Source organism: Colossoma macropomum, unplaced genomic scaffold (genome assembly GCF_904425465.1).
Source record: "Colossoma macropomum unplaced genomic scaffold, Colossoma_macropomum, whole genome shotgun sequence".
Taxonomy (NCBI): Eukaryota; Metazoa; Chordata; class Actinopteri; order Characiformes; family Serrasalmidae; genus Colossoma; species Colossoma macropomum.
In genome coordinates this window covers 32,935,973-32,962,101 of record NW_023494804.1, presented here as the reverse complement: position 1 = coordinate 32,962,101, position 26,129 = coordinate 32,935,973, and the positions used below count along the sequence as shown (strand labels likewise).

The 26,129-nt window shown below is 39.8% G+C and overlaps 1 protein-coding gene across 1 annotated transcript in view; it reads right to left on the bottom strand.

Moving 5' to 3' along the window:
• Positions 1-26,129, bottom strand: part of LOC118824364 (protocadherin Fat 3) — a 131,530-nt gene that overhangs the window by 9,900 nt on the left and 95,501 nt on the right. Inside the window, exons 25-27 of the mRNA XM_036594455.1 lie at positions 25,244-25,397; positions 11,094-11,878; positions 5,003-5,101 (exon numbers count right to left, since the gene is read on the bottom strand). Coding sequence (XP_036450348.1) covers positions 5,003-5,101; positions 11,094-11,878; positions 25,244-25,397 — 1,038 coding nt within the window. The remainder of the gene's footprint in view (positions 1-5,002; positions 5,102-11,093; positions 11,879-25,243; positions 25,398-26,129) is intronic.

Here is a 26,129-nt window from a genome sequence, read left to right as displayed (position 1 = left end):
CAGGCAAAACAAAGTTGTGCAGGGCAGTGTGCCTCAAGGACCACAGTTGGGAAACACTGGTTCACACACTGCATATGAATTTTGAGCTTGCCCTGGTCTGGCTACATGTTCGTTAATGTAGGCTAACAATATGTGGTGGACGTAAATAAGTAGACTACATTATGTTACTATCATATCTGTTGCATTAGGCTGTCAATCAAGAAAGCCAAAAGCCTTGTTCATATAAATGGAGTAATGTTGTATTTGATAGGTGGTGTCCATAATTTTAGGTTTGTCGGTCAACGATTAATCTCCCACTAATAACGGTCGGTTATCAGTGTCACGCATTCTTCAGACCTGGCTGAGCCTATAGCCAACCCTGCCACTCAGGACTACGTTTCCCAGAATCCCTCACTGCAGGATGTGACACAGGACTCCCAGAAATCCACCTATCCCTGTTCAAGATTGCCTGACTTCTAATCACCCACACCTGTTCCTCATTTCATGTGTTTGTTAGCTAAAGCGCAAACTTATATACCAATTTTAGTTACTTTGCGAAGTATCGCCATTCCATGTGTGTACCGAGCATTTCCACTGTGTTACTTTCTGCTACTCCATGTATGATCCGTAATCTGAATTTTGAAAATTTGCATCCCTAATTCAAATCATACATTTTGGACACTTTCATGAAATCGTCAGTCAAAGATATTTGGAAATTAACCTCTTGTGCCCAACCAGACAGACTTGCATTTCTCAATTCTGTAACTTAAGAATAACTCTGAAGGTTTGCATTGCTATCTATGAAATATTTGAAAAATAGTCCTTAGGATGTAATAAAAGACAAAGTAGGCAAGTCACAGTCATGAAATTGTAGCTGATTAACTGGCATGTAATTCATTGTAATTAACAATTTTATTTGCTCACTGTATGCAACTATAAAGTACAAGCCTAAAGAGGTCAAACTGACTGATGAGCTATTTTACTTCCTAGCTGTCAATACAAGCTCCCAACTGGCAACAGATACAGCTCGAGTTGAGATACACAAACATCTTTCACAGTTGCTCTCTAAAGGTGTTAACCAGAGGTCGGCATCATGCGGCTCTTTTACTGCCCTGTTGCAGCTCCACAGCAGAATTAGATTTTTAGGTAAAAATAAAATAATCCTCTGTTGCAGTAAAATAAAGTGCGCAGTCTGCTGGTCACATAGCAACACAGACAACAGTCTCGCCAGCAGCTAACTAAAAGGCAAAGAGAAAGATTTAAGATGTTTGACCTGCAACAAGAAACTGTCAAACACTGAAGTGAAGATGAAGTCAGTTTCTCATTCGAACTTTCCCGTTCTACCTTAAATGGTACCGCAGTTACATTCTGGAGCCTCAGGCAACATTTAAGGTGGAACGGGAAAATTCAAACAAGAAGCTGGGGAATGAGAAGTGACTTCAGCCTCGTAAAAATCTAACGTTGAGAGACATCTTACAAGAAACTATTCAACGTTTGTGGAAAAGTTTCCTGCTGGAGATGTGAGAGAAGTAGCTATAGCTGAGCTAAAGCTTAAAGCAGAGCCAAGTCTGTGTTTTTGTTTGTATTATATTTTTAGCCTATACTAGTACTTTAGCACATACTGAGACATATTTACAGCCAAGACGTTAAAATGGACATAAAATGTGGCTCCCAAGATGGTTGGATTTTTGTTGAAATGACAAAATGGCTCTTCTTAACACCTGAGTTGCAACCCCTGGTATTGAACAAAAACATTACTGACCACTGCCCTCTAAAGATAATACTAACAAACAGTCTAAAGGTGTAAAAATCTGAAGTTTTTTTAAGACCTGTGACATTAAAGGCTAACAACTGTGGAAAATTACTGTGGTCATCTTAAATAATTGCGACCGTCTCAAATAATTGTGATTAGTCGATTATGTAATATTTGTGGCAGGTCATATAGGGTTTAAGAGATTAAGCTGTTAATCTGTTCAATTAATTCTTTCAGAGATGAGACTCTTTTTCTAGAGAGGAGTATCTATAGTAATATATTACCAGCCTAGTGATGTAGGTGGAGTTTTCATAGGCCTATTTGTGCATAGACACTGGATAACCTTGTGGAAGGGACTACTTTTTTTATTGTGCTGCCCTAGTGTTGGAGTAAATTTCATAAGAGCAGTTTTGGTTGGACATTCTCTCAGGTCATGTATTTCAGACATTATTCACAAAATTCAGCAACTCTATGACTTCTGTTTAAATTAGTTTTGAGCAAACAGGTTTTCAGCTTTTATTTACACTGATTGGGCATAATATTATGACCACCTCCTTGTTTCTACACTCATTGTCCATTTTATCTGTTCCACTTACTATATAGGTGCACTTTGTAGTGGTCAGGACCCCCATGGACCCTCACAGAGCAGGTACTATTTGGGTGGTGGATCATTCTCAGCACTGCAGTAACACTGACACTAGAGTTTTTAAACACTGTGTCCACTCACTGTCCACTCTATTAGACACTCCTACCTTGTCAGTCCACCTTGTAGATGTAAAGTGTAGATGTGTTGGTCATCCTCTAGTCCTTCATCAGTGGTCACAGGACGCTGCCCACAGGGCGCTGTTGGCTGGATATTTTTGCTGGTGGACTATTCTCAGTCCAGCAGTGACACTGAGGTGTTTAAAAACTCCAGCAGCACTGCTGTGGCTGATCCACTCAGACCAGCGCAACACACACTAACACACCACCACCATGTCAGTGTTACTGCAGTGCTGAGAATGATCCACCACCCAAATAGGACCTGCTCTGTGAGGGTCCAAGGGGGTCCTGACCACTGAAGAACAGGGTAAAAGGGGGCTAACAAAGTATGCAGAGAAACAGATGGACTACAGTCTGTAACTGTAGAACTACAAAGTGCTCCTATATAGTAAGTGGAGCTGATAAAATGGACAATGAGCATAGAAACAAGGAGGTGGTCATAATGTCATGCCTGATCGGTGTAAATATGCAAAACGGCTTCAAAATCATTGTCTGTGGTAATCGACCATACATAAAAGACGCAGCAGATAGAGATTAGTTTGCAAAATACTGGAATATTCCTTTAAAATATGCTTTGCATTACTTATAAGCTTCACTGGTGGACTACTTCTCTATCAATAGGTTTGAGGCATGTGCATGAATGAACTGTTATCATAGGATGATTTTGGCAGATGTGTCCAAAAGAGTAGCACTGCAGATTCCTGTGTGAGCTTATTAGTACATCGACCAGCACGTCCCTCTGGGGGGAAGTGGCCACTGTGACTCAAACTTCTGATGACTATCTCTCAATCCCCACCAGCAAGTAAACAAGTAAACAAAGTCAACAAACAGGTCAACCCTAGCATTGCATAAACCTGACGAACACAGAAAACACAGCTGCCCACCCACCCATCCTGTCAGCAGACTATTTCCATAAATAAAATAATTACAGTAATAAATCTCTTAAGCGAACACATTTCATAAATTAGCTCGCCACCTCATGGAGAACCGCAGCGGGTTGACATGATTTATATAATGGAAAGCCGTGTGATTGGCTGTGAAAATGCAAAATGGATCACTCTGGCCATCAACACGACTCTCCTCGTTATGATGGAAATTATGTGAATGAAAAATAAGCCCATATGGAGATAAATAACGGACCAGGCTGCTGTGAAGGAGAACAGTGAGTTTGGCATGTGCTCAACCAGCTCCGCTCTCCAAAAACACTAAATGACAGTGTTTATGTACAGTGTAGTGTGTAATAATGTGTTTATCTGAACACTTGGCAACAAGGAGTAAGTTAATAACAGTATTGATTATGCCATTTAGCTGCTACTTTACAGATGTAAATTGGCGATATGGATTCCAGGCTTGACATTAAGCTTGTCTGCGGACTTATGGGTCATTATGGACAAGTAAATCCACACTTGTTCAAAGGCCAAAATCTCTGTGCATGCACTAGCAACATTTGCAAATGACTTGTTTTGCTGTAAGTTTACAGAAAATTACAAACAGCACTGGACAATTTTAATGTATGTGTAAGAAAGAGAGAGAACCATCTGTTCTGACTGAGGAGGGGATTTTAGCCTGTTAGATTACAGAAATTTTGGATTCAACTCCAATTCTGTATGTATTTAACAAAAAAACTTGCTTTTTTAATTACAGGGTGATTCAAAAAAGATTCATCCGATTTCAAGGCGCCATATTCTTACAACCGTGAGGCACCTAGGAACCAATCACAATCCAATTGAAAGAGTGGGTCATAGACTTTCACCGGCAGATGGCTCGCTTCAGTCTGTGAGGAGATGCGACCCCTGAGCAGAAAGCGTTCTGCGTTCTCCACTTCAATAAGAGAGAATCCGTCATAACTGCAGCGTGATTTTTGTGGGCAGCGAACCTCCAACAGCTCAGAGCGTTCGTCGTTGGTTCCACAACACTGGATGATCTCCAAAATCGCACTGAAAGAGCCGTGACTACAGAGACACCCGACATGCTCAATCCAGTATGGGATGAATTTGACTGTGGCGTTGATGTCTGTACAGCTGGAGGAGGTTCATACTGAGCACTTGTACAATTACATAAGAAACTTTATGCTCATTTAAACCATTTACAGTTTACTGCATTGATCTGTAATGATTTACAAGTGAAATAAACCATTTTGAAATCAGATGAATCTTTTTGAATCACCCTGTATTTGCTGCCGGTATGTTTCTCTACAGTGAACCACTTCACATCAGACCACTCTAAATGAATTTGTCTCAACTTCAGAGACTTTGTCATCTCAACCATTAAATTATGCAGAAATTTGGATAATAAAATGGTGGAATTCCCCTTAAACAACCTGACATGGCTTGAGGCAAGTGTGCCTTGTTCCACTGTGAACATGTTCTCTTGTTCATGGCTGAGCTTTCCGCCCACTGAGCTACTGCTTCCCATATGGAGGTAGAGTGCTGGAGCAGGTGGGAGCTGGTTTGGGTCGTGAGCATTGTAGGGGGTGGGTGGTTAGTTCATGTAGCCTGCAGGCCTCACCATTGTCGTCGCAGGAGTCGGATCTGACAGAATCTGTGTGAGCCTCGCTGGTACTGCTGTCTGAAAAACAGGTGGCCTCCTCCACAGAGCTGATGCGTTCTACAGAGGAGTGGAAAACAGGTTACCCACACAAATAAATGTATATGAAACCTAATAGCCCTTACTGTGTTAAACTTTAGGCTGGATTTACACAGCAAAACTTTCAAACTTTCTTTGTTTGAAACCTACATGAAACTAAATTGCACTTGCATAATGTAAAACATCCCGCAACTCATTCGAAACTCAGCAACAACAGCTGCAAACTCTGTGAAGCAGGTTTATTAAACTGCTAGTCAAAACTGCAATAATGTGGTGAGTTCACTGGACCCCCACAGGACCACCACAAAAAAGGTATAATTTGGATGGTGGATCATTCTCAGCACTGCTCTGTGAGGGTCCATGGGGTCCTGACAATTGAAGAACAGGGTACCGAAGTATGCAGAGAAACAGATGGACTACAGTCTGTAATTGTAGAACTACAAAGTGCACCTATATAGTAAGTGGAGCTGATAAGATGGACAATGAGCGTAGAAACAAGGAGGTGGTTCTAATGTTATGACTGATCGGTGTAAATAGACACAGGAAAAAAGAGCAGCAGCGACAAAAAAAAAAAGATGATGAAAAAGGTGCAATTATGTAAATAACATCACCACTAATGTTCCATGAAAGTGTTCCTGTGTGAAGCCAGTCTTAGAAGTTGCTGTGGGCAATAACAAAATAATGTTATTGTTATTTCTCACTCATAGGTCATTGAAACAAGCTGAGAAATTCCACCAAAGGTGTGGATTCTACAGTTTTAATCTATACCACATTTGTGTTTACCAAATTTAAAATACATATTACAAAGTTCCTGTTCTGCATACAGCCTTGTTTTGCCAAAAGACAATAACATCCTTAACATTTTTGCTATTTGTTTGATTTTTAGGTTCCTTCTTTCTACACTGACTGTCCATTTTATCGGCTCCACTTACCATATAGGTGCACCTTGTAGTCCTTTAACTACAGACTGTAGTCCGTCTGTTTCTCTGTATAATTCGTTAGCCACCTTTCACCCTGTTCTTCAGTGGTGCAGACCCCACAGGACCACAACAGAGCAGGTATTACTGCAGTACAATGATGTGGCGGTGGTGTGTTAGTGTGTGTTGAGCTGATATGAGTGTATCAGAGACAGCAGTGTTACTTACAAGACCACAAAAACCTGTAGATGACATGCGGCAATAAATGTACGCCGAGAGAGGCAGTCAGACTGACCTCTAGGAAGCTGATGCCAAACGTAATGAGCTTGAGCTTAATGTTATGTTCTTTTATGAGCTTAATGTTCTATGTAGTTTATCTGCATCTGCTACGCAATGTAGTGCAATGTGTCTATCATCGTCTAGTCCATCATTAGTGGTCAGTTTCTAGCCAAAGCATGTTTTTCACTGGATATTTTTGTTTGGTGGACTAATCTCAGTCCAGCAGTGACAATGAGTTGTTTAAAAACATGTCACCACCAGCCAATTAATACCTGCTTTGTGGTGGTCCTGTGGGGTACATTGATGAACAATTACAAAGTGCACCTATATGGTAGATGGAATGGACAATGGGCCTCATTCGCCAATATATTCCGAAGTTTCTTCTTAAATTTGTTCTTGAGAAAGGTCCTAATAAAAAGTCTATAGCTGTGTCCCAATTCAAGGGCTGCATCCTTTGAATGATGTGGTCTATGAAGGCGTGTCCTTTAAAGGCCGCGTAGACCCGCAAAGGCTGAACCGAAATGAGGCCGTCTGCTCTACGGCGGATTTCCTGTTTGCATCACAGCACCGCTGTTCCTGCTCTTACCACTGCTTTAAGAAACGCCACTCCTGTCAAGTTCTTTTAAAGTTCTTCAAAGAAACTTTGATTTTAGTTTTTTTTTTCATTTATTAGAGCTGGTGATGCTTCACCACCGGCGCCGGCACATTAGTGTAAGTTTTGCTTCAGACCACATGGGCTTTTTTAACATTTGTATTATTAGCTATTCGACTCAGTTTAAACCCATTTAAAAGTGTCTCCTCAGCCGATGTTCACTCCTCTGCTGCCACTTCTGTGTTCTAGAGTCCTCACCAGCACGCAATGAACCTCGGGATATGCTGGCTGGTGATGGATCCACTTGGTGGATCCTTCGTTGCCATGAAAAAAAAAGGACACATTTCTCGATCGCATATGAAGGAGCCTTCGAAATGGGACAGCCTAGTCGCGCAAACGGCCTTCAAACGCAGCCTCCGAAGGATGCAGGCCCTGAATTGGGACACAGCCTGTGTTCATGAGCGTGTGTAGATTCTGTTTCTACCTAAGAACAAATCCCAAATAAGAAAACACTGGTGAATGTCAGAATTTACATAAGTGGGTTTTAAGAAGAAATTTCGCAAACACTTTCTATGAATGTCACATTTGTAAGCATCTATAAACACATTTATAACATGTTAGAATGTATTCATAAGGCGTTATAAACATGGTTATAAATATTTATAAAAAAGAATTACACTGAATTACACTTTATAGCCATGTTTATTATACATTATGAATTGTTAATATAATGCATTATAAATAGTGTTAATAGCATGTTATAATGTCAGTGCCAAAGAAGTCAGTCCCAGCTTGGAGAGCGTAAAGTAAAGACAAATACCAAGCTAACGGTGGTGAACATTACCTTTCCCACATTGGGTAAAACACTGATGGCAGCTCTAGTTTAAACTCTGACATTTGAAGCCTGTAATGTGCTTTACTGTGAATGTTTTAGTGTTTCAGTAAATCCTTCAGTAAATACTTCAACTTGAAGCCTCACTCTTAACACTGGAGGAGGCTTTAGTACAGTACGCTTCACTTTACTTAGAGCGGACAAATACAACTTATGAGCTCTTATAATTTGTTATGATCAGTACTTATAATGTATTATGTTAACAATTCATAATGCATAATAAACATGGCTATAACATATAATGCATTTTTATAAATATTTATAGCCATGTTTATAATGTCTTATGAATGCATTATAACATGTTATGAATGTGTTTATAGATGCTTACAAAGGTGACATTCATAGAAAATGTTTTCAGACTCTTATTTCAAAAAAAGTGAGAAAAATTTGGTGAGAAAAAGTTTTCCAAGGTATGGGTTCTTTAATTTGCAAACTGAACTCCTATCGGTTTAATACTGAAGCAGGCATCACTAGAAGATATTTTTTATGCCCACAAACTGTGTGTACACACTTGCTGTGTGAGTGTGTGGATGAGACAGGAAGATGGCTGAGAAACAGATGTTTTACTGACACTGTTAGCTTGTGCTATATTTCTAATCTTGTGTAAAGCAAAGATACTAACAGGCAATTAAACACTTATAATTTGGCCAGTCCCTGATCCTGATACTTAAAAGTGCTTCACCTCAAAAACATTTTCTGACCTTAAAGTTTGTACCTTGCTAAATAAACCTTAAAAAAAGCCTCGACTCAGCCCGGGCACTTGTCCTGTCACGCTGCTGTCTACCTGGAAAGGGCTTGTCAATATTTCATATGGACGGAAACGACTCTCTTTTGGACTATTTCTAGCGTCACCACAAGCACCGTGGCAGATGGCTTTGATTACTATAATCTGCTTTGTTGCAAAACAATTTACAAGCCTCTGGTCAATTCTGAAGAGGAAGGCAATTTCTCTGCCGTAAAAAGCAGTGACAAAACAAGAACATAGGATATGAAATCATAAAGCAACAGCTCGTTCGTTTAAAACTAGTCAACGCTGCTGATTTTGTTTAAATGTTATGCGTTTAACCGTTTAAACACTCAGCTTATTATTCGGTTAATAATCTAAAAGTGACAGTTCGGCCAAAAATGTACATACCCCCCTTTTAAATCCCCAGTGTAGCAGATCAGCCGAGACATGCTTAGTGTCTGGAGCTGTTCTTTAGCTTTTCATTGGAGCTACAAGGCTAAATGTAGCTAGCAATGGAAGTCCCCAACAACTAGTGAAATACTGTGAAAACTGCATAACTAAATCATCACACACTCGCCTCAAACCACACAGAGTGAAGTAACTCAAATAGACTTGCCTGGTTAAGTCTGTGATGATTCAGGCATGTAGTTTGCATGATGCTAACTGGGTACAGCTTCCTTTACTTGTTAGCTACATTAGCATCATAGCACCAGTGCAAAACTAAACTGCAGACTGCAAACGAGTCTTGGCTGTTTGACTACCTTTGGGCAGCTTTGCACACTTAGTTTCTGGCCAAGTCTTTAGGACTCCTTTAATAACTAATACAAACTAGTATTGTTAAAGTAATTGAGTCCGGTCTTGACCTCAAGACCATAAACGAGTGGTCCCGATCTCTTCTTGGTCTCAACCTCATTTGGACCAGGACTTGTCACGGTCTTGGGGTAAGGTGGACTTGGATACTGTTGTTGTGTGATGTTGTCTTAGTGATTTTAGAACTGTCCACCATGTAGCTTATTTATTACTAATGTGAAATGATTCATTGTACAGAAACTTACTGACTTCTTTACAGCGGTGGTGATGGGAACCAAGGGTCTCAATGTCTACAACACAAATATAGGCATTTTATTTACTATCCAAAACGAAAGAGTGAACCTAAACATGTGTTCTGAGTTTCCTTAAGTAACGTTGATAATGTTAGAATAGGGGTAAATCATTATGCCTTACAACCTCCTGCATGTATCTCTCCACCATGAATAAATAAAAATATGTTTTAGATCAAAAGCTTATCTCAGAACTATCATACAAGTATGTCTTGGGCATCAGGAAGTGTATTTGTAACCATTTTGTGTAATAACTTTCTGTGAGGGAGGTATTTTATTTACGTGAGGGAGGTATTAAACACTAGTCATCTAGTTCTTATCACAAGCATTGTGAACAATTCTGACTTGGTAAGTTTCTCTAGAAGCATTTCACATAAATCACTTTGAATGACTTTGTTTATGTTTGAAAAATGTCATTAATTTGATTCATTATGGAGAAAATCAGTGGAATTCCCCTTGAATTGCGCAATTGAACATTTTGATTTTATGAAGTGATGATTGTTGGCTGTGAATTCCTATGCTAATGACAATGCAACAGCTAGGTAGATATTTAAGTTAAGCAAATTAAATGAAACATTTTCTACTTGTGAGCAGCTGAACATTTTGCGTATGAAACTTTGGTAACACTTTATATGAACAGTCCACTTTAGATGCTTTGTAGATACTTTAAAGTTACATTCAACTAAATATCTACTAAATTGGCCATAATTTTCTTGAACTCTAAACCTAACCCTGACCTTAACCTCAACCCAAAACCTAAACCCAACCCTCACCCTGGTCCAAATCCTAACCCTAAGCCCACCACTGTTTAGAGTCAACTGAGTTTCAACAGACAGGTTGATAACAACTTGAACATCTGTAGATAATCTATAGGGGACTAAAGTGGACAATTCAAATGAAGTGACGCTGAAACATTTGCTGTGACAGCAATGCACAGTGAGTAGCCCTTCTCAATTCTGTAGATTATAGTCAGATTTCTTGTCACGTGCAAATCGGTCATGAACTTTACAGACACTCTGGAAAAAAAAAGTACATTACCGCAAACCTCACTATGTAAAACTAACCCCAAATAGTACTTCAGGCTTTAGGCTATGATGTATGTTCACTCCAGCTCCACATGATTCAGGTGCATTTCCGATACTTTTAGTGGTCCATAATGTATCTGTGCTGTTTAAGTGTCACATACAGGAGTGGGGTTCGATGCTAAAAGCCTTCTCTCCTTTATTACTTGCACTTGGAATAAAGCCTTTCAGTCACCGTTCGTCGGCGCCAAGGTAATTTCGGTCTATTTACATTAGCGTGCGGTAACATTCAGAAAATGGGGAACAATATACGTAATTCCTTGCATATAAATGGCAGCTAAATTGGCCTTGGGGAATTATAGAGGCCCTTTTGTGAGTCATAGAAAAAAAAAAAAACACACCCTCTGTGTTTTATCGCAGCATCTGCTTTATCTGAGACGAGTGCACATGTGTGTTGTGTGCGCGTGTGTTTTCAAGCTGTTACCTTGCGCCCTGTCCATTTCCTCTCCATCTGCCTGATAGCCTCTATCTTCCCAGTCCAGAAGCCGGGCCTCCCGCTCTGCATTATCGTTTTCATCATTATCATCTTCATCATCCTCATCGTCCTCTTCCTCTTCCCAGGGGGGTTTGCGAATAGGGCTGCGATCTGCAGGGCGGGCTGGCAACGATGAGGGCAGATTTGGCGCCACGCTGCACACCGCCACGCCCCTCCGAGGGACCCCTAGGATGTGCGACCCATCCGTCCCGAAGGTGCTCAACTGGGGCGGACAGGACAAAGTGGCCAGGACCCCGGTCCCTTCCGCTTTATCTCCGGGGTTTCCCTGGCAACGGGGCAGAGTGTAGGCCGTAGGGCGCACCATGACCTGCGGGGGCCCTCCAGTGCCGTCGCTGCCATAGAGACCGGCGCTGCTGACCCGCACCGCTTTGAACTCGATGCCCTCGGTGCCCTTGTAGCCCGTTTCTGTGGAGATGCCCACGGCCTCAGCTCTGGCCCAGTCCTTACGCAGCACCTTCTTGCGGAAAGCAGCCAGCAGAGTGAGCAGCACCAGCACCACGAACAGCAGCACCCCGATGCCGATGATTTCCCCCGGCCCGACGTAGGACAGCGCCTCCGCCTGCAGGTCTGAGCTGTCCCGGGATGACGGCTGCCCGCAGAACTGGCCCTCAAAGCCAGTTGTGCAGTTGCAGTAGAAGGCGCCGAACGTGTTAACGCACGCACCACCGTTTTCACACTCCTCCCTCTCGCACTCATTCACATCCTCGTCACATCTGTGGGAGAGAGGGAGAAAGGCTGGGCAATGTACTGAAAGGTTACAATATAAACTCAGCTCCATAATTATTAGCACCCTTGTTAACAAGGGAAAAAAAAAAATCATAAATATGTCATTGTAATTAATAAGCTCAGTCTCACACCAAGAGAAATCTAACTTTTTATTGAAGTAAATTTAGTCTGAGAAACAAAAATATTATATACCACATGTGTCAGTTATTTGCAGTCCTGTAATTTGCGATTTGGGCAGCTTCCCTTTGCCAACATAACAGCAATGACTCGTCTCCTATAATGCTTTTTGAGAGAATACAGACCAAGAAATCTGAGATTGCACCATACAGAATCTCTCCAGGTCCTCCACTGACTCTCTTCTTCAGCTCACCCCATAGGTCTTCAATGGGGTTTAGCTCAGAGGACTGGGGTGGCCATGTCAGAAGCTTGATTCTGTAGTCACTTGTGTGGATTTAGATGCATGTTTTGAATCATTATCCTGTTGGAAGGTCCAACCATGAGTTCTAGCTTTTTGGCAGAGGCAGCATTTTCATGTAAAATCTCCTGGCACTCCATGGATTCCATGACACCATGCAACCTACCAAGATTCCCAAGACAGGCCCAAACATCACAGACCCTCCACCATGTTTAAGAGTGGAGACTGAGTTTCTGTATCATCCTTTTTATACCAAACCCATCTTCGGTGTTTGTTGACCACAGAACCCAGTGCAAGTACTGTCCAGCAAACTTTAGCTGCTTTCATTTTTGGTTAAATGAAAGAAGCAGCTTTTTTTCTGGCACGCTTTCCAAAGTTTACTGGCATGGACTTGGCTTCCACTTAGTGACCCCAAAATGCTACTATCTTCTGTAAACATAGAGACATTTTTGTCTCTCTAACTATCCTCCTCACTGTGTGTGGAGGCAAAAATACACTTGAGTCCCATTTCAGACAGACTCACTACAACTCCGGTTGTTTGAAACTTCATATGTATCACCTCAACATGCAGCTCCTTATTTATATCCAATACCTGATTTATAAAGCTCAAAACACTTCTGTCTCACATCAGCTGAGTATTCTCTAATCTTTCTCGTGTTAATTAATGAATAGAGAATTTGGCCTCTGTCTCACCTCATATTTATATCCCATTAAAACAGGAAGTCATGGATAACTGCTTAAGAGTTCCTGAACACAAATACTTAAATATAAATGGAAAATATTTCAGCTGTGTTTTCTTTATAGGAATTTCCAAGTGTGCCAGTGATATTTTTATGACATTGTATCCATCTTTACTAAGGGTGCCAATAATTACAGACCTTTTTTTTGATGATGATCTATTTGCAATGAAGGAATGTGAGATTATATGGTCCAATGTTACATAAATTATACAACCAAACAGTTATGTAAGACAATTACAGAGAGATAAAGCAGGGCTGAGCTATGCATTCTATTTTTACAGTATATTTCCATTATTTATGAATATATTAACAAATATCTGGCAGCTTTTGCACTGTTTTTTAAAGTTTTCTGAAGTCGCACTGTGAGGTTGTGAGGCTGTGAGGCAGGTCAGCTGATGATGGTGTGAAGTGCAGAACCACACAATGCCTGCTTTTCACAATCCAATCAAATGATTTCCCACCTGAATATCTAGTTTCACTTGGAATTACGACAAAATGTGTTACGATTTTCAGTTCATGTTGCCTTTACGGTGGAACAGGGCATCGGAAACAGCGACCTGTCACTTGTGTCTGGTGAAGTCTTACTGATTACAGTGTGAGTGTTTGGGTTTTGTCATTTTTGCTCGCCTGCATCGTTTGCTGTGAGGACAAGATGTTATAGTCCTAGTTCTTTTTGTCAGGCTTGCTGCTCATAACAAGCTTTGCTGTGGCTGGTTCCTTTTTAAATTGGTGGAGTGATATTGATTCAGAGTGTTTTTATCAGGAGATGGTTCTCAGTCTCAGACAATCACATTGCAAGGTCAGAACTAACTGTGGTGTAAAGTTATGTATGTTCATTTAGTGAAAAAGACTGATTTGTTCGAGCATAGAGTTTTACTGTATTTCCATTGCAGTAAACATTTGCTGCAGAAACTACCTGGGAACAACAATATTTTAATCTCACTCATTCGCTTATTGCCAAAAGGCTGAAAAACATTGAGATATACAACCCCATGTCCACAAAAGGTGGGACGCTATGCAGAATGTAAATAAAAATAATGTGCAAATCATATAAACTATATTTTTAAATGAAAATATTACGAAGACATCTCAAAAATGTTGAAACTGAGAAATTTTTATTGTTTTTTTTGAAAAATGTGCCCATTTTGAATTTGATGCCAACAACATGTTCCAAAAAAGTTGGGACGGGGGCCTGTTTACCACTGTGTTTCATCACCCCTTCTTTTAACAACACTCTGCGTTTTGAGAACAGAGGAGACCAATTGCTGTAGTTTTGAAAGTGAAATGTTTTCCTGTTCTTGTTTGATACAGGATTTCAGCTGCTCATCAGTTCAGGGTCTCTTTTGCAGTATTTTTTTATTTCACAATGTGCAAAATATTCTCAGTGGTGACAGGTCTGGACTGCAGGAAGGTCAGTTTAGCGCTTGCACTCTTTTAATACAGAGCCATGCTGCTATAACACATGCAGAATGTGGTTTGGCATTGTCCTGCTGAAATAAGCAAAGCCTTCCCTAAAAAAAGACGTCATCTGGATGGCAGCACATGTTGCAAAAACATGTATCTATTGTTCAGCATGAATGGTGCCTTCACAGATGTGCACTAATGCACTCCTAAACCATCATGAATACTGGCTTTTGAACTGTACACAGATTTCTCCAGATTCTCTGAATCTTTTAAATGTGATTATGTACCATAGATGATTTGATCATGCAGTCTTTCACAGAGTGGTGAACCCCTCCTCATCTTTACTTCTGAAAGACTCAGCCTCTCTGAGATGCTCTTTTATACCCATTTATATTTCTCAGTTTCAACATTTGATATGTTGTCTTTGAAGCATTTTCAATGAAATATAGGGTTTAAAATGACTTGCATATCTTTGCATTATGTTGCACAGCGTCCCAACTTTTTCAAAACGAGGTTGTATTTTTACCATATCGCCCAGCCTTTAGTGAGAGACAAGCTTGTTGACATCAGTTCTCCCATCCTTTCATTTTTCCTCATTAACTAAGCTCTGTCAGGCTCCAAAAGAGGGGCTCCACCAGGGGGCTTGTTGTTTTTAATGATTCAGAATTCCATGTTCTGTAATTTACCATACAAAAAACTCCCCCACTGTGCCCGACGTGCAAAACACAGTGTAATATTTCCTTTTAATTATCTGTGATTAAGGGAATTTCCAAACACCAGATATAAGTGCACTGATAAGAGGAGCACACAGTTCAAAAGTGGACAAAGTTTTGAAAGACATCAAACTTTTGATTAAAATGCTATGAAGTTAAGCAAGTCTTCCATGCGAGAGGCTGTAATTATATGGTCTAAATGTTGCATAACTTAAACAACCGAACAGTTACGTAATGCAATTATACTCTGCATTCAGAGGGAATTCAGAGGCCTTTCTGTAAACTGAGTGATATGAAACTCAAGTGTAGGGACTTCAGTATTTACGCAAAAAGTCATAGAACCTTTTTATTGCTTCATCTAAGCTAAAAAACTTTAGGAATGTTATTTTCTGCTTTGAAAAAAGTTTTAAAAAAAGATAGAGGTAGACGATTTCCCCTCTGATTCTTGGAAAGTGCTCTAGCTGTAAAAGGCTGCAGTGCGTAATATGAAGAAACATGCCTGGAAGTGCTAATTGTTTTGCTTATATCATAGTTAGTTATTAAAAAAAAGGATCAAAAGCTCTCATGAATGTATGAATAACACGGAACGGAAGTAAACAGAATGTCTTTTTAAAATAAGTCCCAGCCTGGTGCTAAGTTGATCATTTCTGGTTTAAAAAAAAAAACTGAAACCACTAAAGAAACATTATGACATAACTCTGTGATGAGTGCACAAAATAAAAAACATGTAAATGGATTTAATCAATTCCCAGACTGACGCACTACGATACATGAAGCTAGAATTTCATCATACAAACACACCCAAACGCACGCACTTCAGGCAAGGAAAGTCTTTTCCTGTGCCATTAGACATGTCTTAGCTCATAGATGCATACTCTATAGAAAGAAACACTCCTAATCATCTCCTTGATGGTTTTTTGCACAGCAGTCGGTCCTGAATGAGCGATGAATTGCAAAAATGAATCACTGAATATTTACACCGATCAGTCATAACATTATGACCACCTCCTTGTTTCTATGCTCATTGTCCATTTTATCAGCTCCACTTACTATATAGGTGCACTTTGTAGTTCTACAGTTACAGACTGTAGTCCATCTGTTTCTCTGCATACTTTGTTAGCCTCCTTTTACCCTGTTCTTCAGTGGTCAGGACCCCCATGGACCCTCACAGAGCAGGTACTATTTGGGTGGTGGATCATTCTCAGCACTGCAGTAACACTGATGTGGTGGTGGTGTGTTAGTGTGTGTTGTGTTGGTACGAGTGGATCAGACCCAGCAGTGCTGCTGGATTTTTTAAACACTGTGTCCACTCACTGTCCACTCTATTAGACACTCCTACCTTGTCAGTCCACCTTGTAGATGTAAAGTCAGAGACGATAGCTCATCTGCTGCTGCACAGTTTGTGTTGGTCATCCTCTAGTCCTTAATCGTTGGTCACAGGACGCTGCCCACAGGACGCTGTTGGCTGGATATTTTTGGATGGTGGACTATTCTCAGTCCAGCAGCGACACTGAGGTGTTTAAAACCTCCAGCAGCACTGCTGTGTCTGATCCACTCAGACCAGCACAACTCACACTAACACACCACCACCACATCAGTGTTACTGCAGTGCTGAGAATGATCCACCACCCAAATAGTACCTGCTCTGTGAGGGTCCATGGGGGTCCTGACCACTGAAGAACAGGGTAAAAGGGGGCTAACAAAGTATGCAGAGAAACAGATGGACTACAGTCTGTAACTGTAGAACTACAAAGTGCACCTATATAGTAAGTGGAGCTGATAAAATGGACAGTGAGTGTAGAAACAAGGAGGTGGTCATCATGTCATGCCTGATCAGTGTATATGTCTACAATTAAAGCACTAGGGCAGGTTTTATGTATCAAAAAGTCATTATTTTTTATTTTTTACACACCAATTTTTCATCCTCTCTTTATCCTTTAGAATTAAACAGACTAGTTTTGCAGTTTTTGTGACCATAGCTAAGATATCCAGAAGATCCAGACAACTGATAAGCTCTGTTCTGACTGGCTGCACTTTATTGTACCTCATTCAAAAAGCAGATCGGGCTGAAACACTCCTTATAACTTTGGTGTGAATGGGAGGGGCTAAACTGCTGTAGGCTGTAGAGGCAGATATACAGTCGTATGCAAAAGTTTGAACACTCCTGGTCAAGTTTTATTGATTTTTAAGTGAAAATAACGTATCTTCAACAGGGAACACACTTAAATAAAACATAAAATATAAAACATAAAGCATAAAGCATATTACTTTTGCACAGGCCATTTTTTTGTTTCCCCCTCCAATGTGTTAAATTCATAAAATAAACAGTATTTGTGCTCTGTTGAGGATGAATTGACTTATTTTCACTTAAAAAAAATCATGTAAATTGACAAAGAATGCTCAAACTTTTGCATAAGACTGTGTAAATGTGTTGGTTTTTGTGACATCACAAAAACGAGCTGTTTTTGCAGCTTAGCTTCCATATATGGACTGGATGGACTGGGTTTGTGAAACTTTAACAGTGTTTACATTCTACACCAAACTATTATTTCAAAAAACAGTGATGAAAATTAAATTTTCCATGATACGGACATTTTAAATGCAGCTTTAAACTGTATGTGATTCTATTAGATCTAACCTTTAAACATAACCCCAACTCTGTTTAACTTCAACACAAAATCTAAACCTAATCTTAAACCTATCCCCCAGGGGTCTGTCTCACAAAGCATCATTTTTGCTTAGCCAACTAACTTAAAGCTCAGTTCAGTCTAACCCTGGATTTTCTGTCTCACAACAGTGATTCACTTTTTTGGGCTACATCATGTTAGCAACTCATGATGCACACCTAACCTCCGCCTGAGTAGGTTAAGCTCTCGATTTTGGATCATAAACAGCTTTTGGACCAATCAGGGCCAAGCTTCTGACCAATCAGAGACAGCCTTCTGATGCAAGTGGATGGTTGGTTTGGGGTCATTTTTTCCTTTGTGGTGTCCACAGTGTGAAAGATACCTTCTTTTTTGCAGATAAAAAACTGATCGTAGTATCTACACCTGGGCTAACAGAGAAAGCTGTTCCCTGTCCGTGTAAAAGGAGTTAACCATGGCTGCATTTGTTTGGCTTCGTGAAGCTGAAACTTTGTAAGAGACCCTGTTTAAAGGCCCATTTATACTCCCTGTAATGAATGAAAAAGACCATGTCAGTTTCAAATGATGTAACCGTCACTGCCCACATACTTCCATGCATCCTTTACGTTGGCATGGATGTTAAGTAGTACATCCAATATAGGGCAGCACAGCGTAAAAGGTTTCAGACAACAACAAACATGGCGACGGTGAAGAAGGTCATAATAACTACAACCTGAGAACTTGTAGTGAGGAGAATTACTGCACTGAAATGTCTTCCGGGTTTCTCAAACACTAGAGGGCGCTCCTGAGCGATTTTGGCTTTAAGTAGCTTTGGGACAGCTTCTCTTCTCTTCTCTTCTCTTCTCTTCTCTTCTCTACCACACCGGTCACCCTTCTACAAAGGTGTGACAAACACCATTGTTTGCCACGGCCTTAAGTAGAGGAGTTCGCAGGTGTGTCGGGTTGGGCCTAATCAGCCCGTGGGCTTCTGGCAATTGGAGTTCCCTGAAGTTATGGCCCCGTGCCGCCGTCGCCCTCTGCTGGCAGCTGGCGGCGCAGGCTGGACACCCTGCCGCCGTCGCCCTCTGCTGGCAGCAGGCGGGGCCGGCTGAACCCTTACACTTGTCTAAAATGTCTTTGAATGCTACAGCATTAACTTTATCCTTCACTGGAACTAAAGGGCCCAAAACCTGAAAAACAGAATCAGACCACTATCCCTCCGCAACCAAACTTTATTGTTTGTACTATGTGTACTGATAGGTAGTGTTCTCCTGGAATCCACCAAACCCAAATTTGTCCATCAGACTGCCAGACAGAGAAGCACGATTCATTATTCCAGAGAACACTTTCTTCTGCTCCAGAGTCCAGTGGCGGTGTGCTTTACACAACTCCAGTCGACGCTCGGCATGCACATAGTGATCTTATGCTTGAGTGCAGCTGATTATCCACTGAAACCCGTTCATGAAGCTCCTGGCGTACAGTTCTTGTGCTGATGACTCTGCAGTGAGTGATGCCCCAGCGCATAAGTAATTTTTACACACTACGAACTTCAGCACTTAGCGGCTCTGTGAGTTTGCTTGGCCTACTGCTTTGCGGCTGAGCAAAGTAGCATAGTGATAGCAGTTTACAGGGGCAGATCTAGCAGAACAGAAATTTTACAAACCGACTTGTGGCAAAGCTGGCATCCTACGACAGTGCCATGTTTACTGAGTCACTGAGCTCATCAGTATGACCCGTTCTACTGCCACTGTTTGTCTATTGAGACTGCATGGCTGTGTGCTTAATTTTTCACACCTGTTAGCAATGGGTGTGGCTGAAACACCTGAACTCAATACATTAGAAGGGGTGTCCACATACTATATAGTGGCCGGCGTTTTGAGGACCGAATCAGGGAGTGACTGCGCTGTGCAATGTCTTCAATTTGCTGTGCTTTGTGAATGACTGACCTGCAAGATGCGGCAGAAGCCGAGGGACGAGAGACACACAGACCTTTAATTCAGTGTTTTCACTCCAGGCTTGGAGCCGCTGCACTGAATAGTTTAGTGTTTCTCTGCTGTTCACCTCGTTCAGCTCAAGAAGGGATTGATTAGCTAATAATATCAGGTATTTTAACCAGGAAACCACAGTTATGCAGTGCAGGGGTTTCAGGACTGGAGCTGAACTCTGAACTAACTGCATTAGCAAACTTACAGAATCACGTCTGTCGAAACAGGACGCCGTTTTCCGACCCACGACATTCAGTCTGACATTTAACGTTTATGTTTCTCCATTCAAACGTCAAACGTCTAAACGTCCAAACGTTTAAATCTCCAGAAACAGAGAGTGAAGTCATACCGGCTGTCTGCAGCTCCGTTAGGGGGACGACTGTTCATCTCTCGGCTGTTAACATCAGCTAAAGTTATCTAAAGGCCAGCATTGATCACATCTGTGTTAAGTAGCTGATGTCGTTACCCTCCTATGATGACAGAGTGTTTTCTCCTCTTCATGCAACACCATGGGGTCCTTTACCCACCATGACGTGAAGAGCCGGTGGGCTTCTGTGCTTTTAAATGCTGTGAGAGACTCTCCAGAATAGGGAGAGGGGCTGAGTATGAGATAAATATATCAGGAAAACACAAATTTGGTAGCTTTCTGCCAGCTTAAGTGGGAGCAGGAGGATCACAGACTGTTTTATCGACTTTATTGAGGAACGTTTTTCTCTTCCAAAGTAAGGAGAGTAATTTTAGCCGTCTTTCACCTCTAGTTAAGTTTGTGCAGAGCAGCAAAACCAGAAATGCGGTCCCAAATATGGCGGCCACAACAGGAAAAATCATGTGACACGGAAAACTTTAAACACCTCCTCTCAAATTAAATGTGTTGCTGATTTTGAACACATCCTCTAAAGAGAGCATAATTAAATATGGCATTTGTCTGCAAATGTTAATGCAGATTAATGTATTTGGAAAAAATAAAAAATAAAATATAAAATGTGCCATAACTGTCCACATAAATGTGCACATTAATGTGGACAGACCTAGCAGAACAGAAATTTCACAAACTGAAATGAATTTGCACATTTTACATTTTGTCATTTTTTTTATCAGGGTCAGTCTACAGAAACGTCCATTTTTGTGTCCCTAGAGTTTACAGATATATTACACTTAAACCTGTTACAGGTTACAATTTATTCATATTTTAAAATAAAACAAAAAGTTATTTTAACAGTTACACCTTCTTGAGCCTCAATTTAGCAATATTTGGTTTTTAAATCGATCATCTAGAATTCCAAGCACCACAGAAGAGCTCGTCCCCACAGTCATGTGTGAAGGCTGAGGCCATATTTTGAAGAAAAAACACATCCTGCCATTTTAACTGCCATAATCTATACATGACTGTGGAATATATAAATTAAATTATATAAAGAAAACAAAGACCAAACAAATATTATAAAATATATAATGAAAGTTGTGGTCCCCCGGGAGTCGTGTCACTGGTGTTACTGAGTAACAAAAAATCTCTTATTCTGAAATAAAGGTCACGCTGATGACATCACTTGACTTCTTTTTACCTGTTTTCTGAGGATCTATGAAGAAAAGCACATGGTGAGTCCACTGTGTCTTTCAGTTATCAGAGATTTTCTCATTTAGCTCATGATTTCATATGAAGACTTTCAGCTGAAGTCACTGGTGTGACCGACTTTATTCTTAGGTTATTATGAAAAAATAGAATACAAATGGATTAAATTACATATTTTGGTGGATATTCCATGATTGCTCTGTAGCAGCCATTTTGTAAAATGCATTTTTAATTAAAAATGTCTCTGGAGTTACTTTTCTTATGTGTAACACCCGTGACGATCAGTAACACCAGTGACTCTTATGGACAGATAAAAAAGTGGACGTTTCTGTAGAACGACCCCTATAAATTTAGCCAACGTGACTTAAAACATCACAGAAGTTAACATAATCAGCAGCCACAGCAATGGAGGACAAAAGATGTGGTGTGGTCACCGTGGTCTTGACCAATGATTACATTTCTTGGCCCTGCTGCTGCTCTCTCTACTTTGGCTTTATATAGCTCAGGTATAAACTGACTAATATATATATATACATATACATATACATATATATATATATATATATATATATATATATATATACATATACATATATATATATATATATATATATATATATTTAAAAAAACTATAAAATCAGACAAAGAAATAAGAAAGGTAACACCAGTGACTCCTATGGATACACAGAAAAGTGGACGTGAATGACCCATCAATATATAACTTCAGTAAACAGTAACTGTGCATTACCGGGTGTTTTCTGTGTAGAGGATCTGTTCACTTACTTTCTCTTACAAAATCAACAAAACATTTGTATAACATTACTGGAATTTAACCGAGGTGCACAAACTTTTGCATATGACTGTCCACTGTCCACATAGCTCAACAGAGAAATCAACTGCACTGCTGCCCTCTAATGGACAAACACTCTCTACTCACCCCAAATTCCGTGACTCATTACTATGGAAGCAATCACAGAGCTCTAATTAATGCAATATCCCTCAATAATCATTTCCAGCCATAAAGATATTATGAGGAACTTAATTAAGAATAAGCGCCACATGAAATGAAATGAAATGAGGGATTAGACGCAGCGTGTAAGTGTGTGTATGCATATTTATGTGTGTGCATACGCGCGGGAGGTGCACAGACTGAGTGCTGACTGAGTGTGTATGTGTATAAAAGACTGTTACATTATCTTAAATCTGTTTATACTTTCCGTCTCATCTTGACTTCAACAGACTCTGTGTTCAAACATCAAAACTAATGTTTGACTTTTGCCGAATGCAAATTTGGGAAGAAATCAAATGAATTGGTAAAATATTGAATTCAACTGCATGTGGAGTAAATGATTTTGTTAATCATTTAGAGCTGGACACACGTCTCTGACACTGACTGTGCAAGCAGAACGCATTCTTAAGTGAGTGTGTTAATAAGAGAATATATTGGTTGTGTTAAACTTAACACCAAGTCCTTAAAGGGCCCACAGCCTACATTTAATTTTTTCTCCTGAAGTCCACTTACAAGGTCTGTAAGCCCTTGTAAGGACCAATATCAGACATAATTCATTTTTACATGACCACTCTCCAACCTCTCTTTAAAATTAACGGGCTGTTTTTATTATTGTGCCTCTAAGTAATATAAATAATCATAAAAAGGACAAAAAAGATAATCATCGATTCTTTTAAAACTCTCAGTGTTTCGAAACGGCTTAAAACACACATTCTCTGTATCCTCAATTCTGGATGCTACAGTACTGATTACATGTGTTTTATTCTTATGTATAAATGAAGAAGCACACAGCAAAACATGTTCAACTCCATGTGCATAAAAATATGTATAAGGTGTGACGTCGCATCAGTATGTTCATGAGGAAAAAATGTATCTGCAGTGAGAAAGTCTTTATTATGCTACGTCCTGGAGAGAAATTATACGTGCAATCAAGTAATCTGATCAGAGCAACTGATTCATTTTGCTCAAATGGTTCAAATGATTCAATATGAGCATCACCAGGACTGGGCAGTAAAGCAATACGTGTAACGGAGCTACATAACCAGGATATAAATAATGTTACTGTACAATTACAGGAAAAAAGACAGTAATCAGATAACAGGTACATTATAAAAACAGGGTGATTATTAGCAGGATATGACGAAACACCTCAGATCTCTATTTTTATTGTTTTCAGTTTTTCCTAATTTGAAAATGCCGGCTGTGTAGCGAGTGGGCGGAGCTCGTTACTCTGATGTAGCAACAAGCTGCTTGTTAAGGAACTATAATTTGGTGAAGGAACTGCGAACATTAAAACATATTAAACGCCGCGTTCACGGCCCAGTTTATTAATTTATTACTTTATTAATTTAACTGTAGTATAAAAGCAATAGATCACTCGAGGAGTGTGTTATCGCCAATAACATCACGGCTGTGAAGATCTATGGCGACCAAATCACAGCTGTGATGTTATTTCGCGATAACACGCTCCCTCGAGTGTTCTATTGCTTAAATATATATTTATGTATATATATATATATATATATATATATATATATATATATATATATATATAACTTTTCTATCATGCTGAAGTAAGTCAATGTTCAACTCCCACTTGGCTTTTATCTGAAATGAACGCCTCTTAAGCTTCCAACATGTCCACGTTCATTTCTTTGCACTGCCGTAACCACTGAAAGCTCAGAGACCGTCAATAAATTGCATTGCAATCAAAGTCTAAGCACAGAGCACCAATATGAGGCCCGGTAATGATTTTTTAAAGTTTTTTATCTGGTCAGTAAGCATTTATTTGCTCAGGAAAACAGTAATATTAGACATAAACACTAAATGCAAAACATTTATATAATAAGTCATGATTTTAGGTTTGTCAGTATGTTCACAATCATTTCCAAACCTGTCCTCATGACAGCCCAGTTTTAATTATAATAATCAGCCAGTACCTAGACTGTCTAATCAATACTTCATTATATTAAATGAGTAGTGCTGGTAATGGATTTGAAAAAACTCCATGGAATGGCTGAGGACAACCAGGAGAAATCTGGAATTCTTCAGACACTTTTCTGAAAATAAGAAGTCACTGCATTAACGTCTGCATTTCGCTGCTGTCGGAACAAAACCTCGCATCTCCATTTTTATCGTTGTTCAGTTTTTGACATAATTTGAAAATGCCTGTTACTCTTTACATTGTGTGTACATTTGATTAAGAATGGACCAAAGTAAATGTCCCAGAATGACTTGGAAAAATGTCTGGTTCCATTGACTTACATTAAAAGTAAAGCAGGTTTTTTCCTTCTCCTGTAAAGTTATCATTTTGGAGATATGAGGTTTTCTTCTGACAACAGCAATTAATTCTAATGTTATAAGTGTTTTTTTAAGGAAGAACTCACTCGTTGTCCAGATAAATGGCTGTATAGAATTTGCTTTGGACTTTTGCACTGCACTGTATGCAGATAAACTCCATTTTAATTGTCTCTCTTGAATTATGTCTCATTCAAAAAGCAGTTCAGGTTGAAACACACCTTCAACATGATTGGGCTATATATATATATATATATATATATATATATATATATATAGAGAGAGAGAGAGAGAGAGAGAGAGTTTCATTCCATATTCTCAGGTTTCATTCCATATATTCAGGGTTTTCAGTCAATATATATATATATATATATATATATATATATATATATATATATATATATATATATATATATAAATAATTTCCTAAATGGCATGCCATGTATATACTTCATATAAATTCCGTTTTCAGTTTTCTGGGACCTTTAACTGGACATGCAGATGTGTTAAAAAATAAAACACTAATATTGCTTTCATTATTTTTTTCTGTTTTGAGAGTGCGGTGTGTCATTTAGCAGAAAATGATTCCCTTACATGAGTCCAGTGAAGCCTTTGGGGCAGCCGCACAGGAAGGTGTTGCCCACTGCTTTGCAGTCTCCTCCGTTCTGACAGGGCGTGGGAACGCAGGACGTGACCTCTGTCTCACAGCGGGCTCCGGTGTACTGCGGGGGGCAGCCGCAGGAAAACGCTGTGGGGTCACAAGCATGATGATTAGACAATATGACAGGTATCCAGGCCAAAGGTTCAGAAAGTTCAGTAAAAGTTCAGTAAAATACACATTTTTGAAGAGATAACAGACAGTAATGTGTATTAATATGGAACGGGATGTCTGCAGCGATAGAGTTCGATCAACTGATTCTCTGTTGTTGTGCAGAGTTTTACTGCAGCTCTAACTAGACCCACCTGAAGTTCCTGAATATTCAATGAACTGAAATTTTAATTTGAAAAGGAAAAGTTCATGAAAAAAGTTTAAGTTGGCTGACAAAGCCAGTTAATAATGTTTCAAAAGTTAAAGCAGCTGCAGAAAACTGTCGACTGTTTTCGATGACTTAATCGGATTAATATGGTAATTCCAGATAGTTGCTACGAGGTTGCTATGGTATTCCAGCTTGTTGTTAGGGCCTTGCTTGGTGGTTGCTAAGATATTGCTATATTAGGTGGTTATCAAAGTGTCGTTAGGCCGTTACTATGATATACCAGGCAGCTGCTAAGAGTTTGCTAGGCTGTTGCTATGGTATCCCAGGTGGCTGCTAAGGTGCTGCAAGGCCGTTATTGTGGTATCCCAGGTGGCTGCTAAAATGAGGTATGTACCTTTAAAACGCAGCTCACATCTTTTATAATACCTTCATTCTGAATTGTGGAAAACAGTAGAAATATGGAAAACCCTGTCCTGAACATTTCGAGTTTTCCTTTCTCTAGA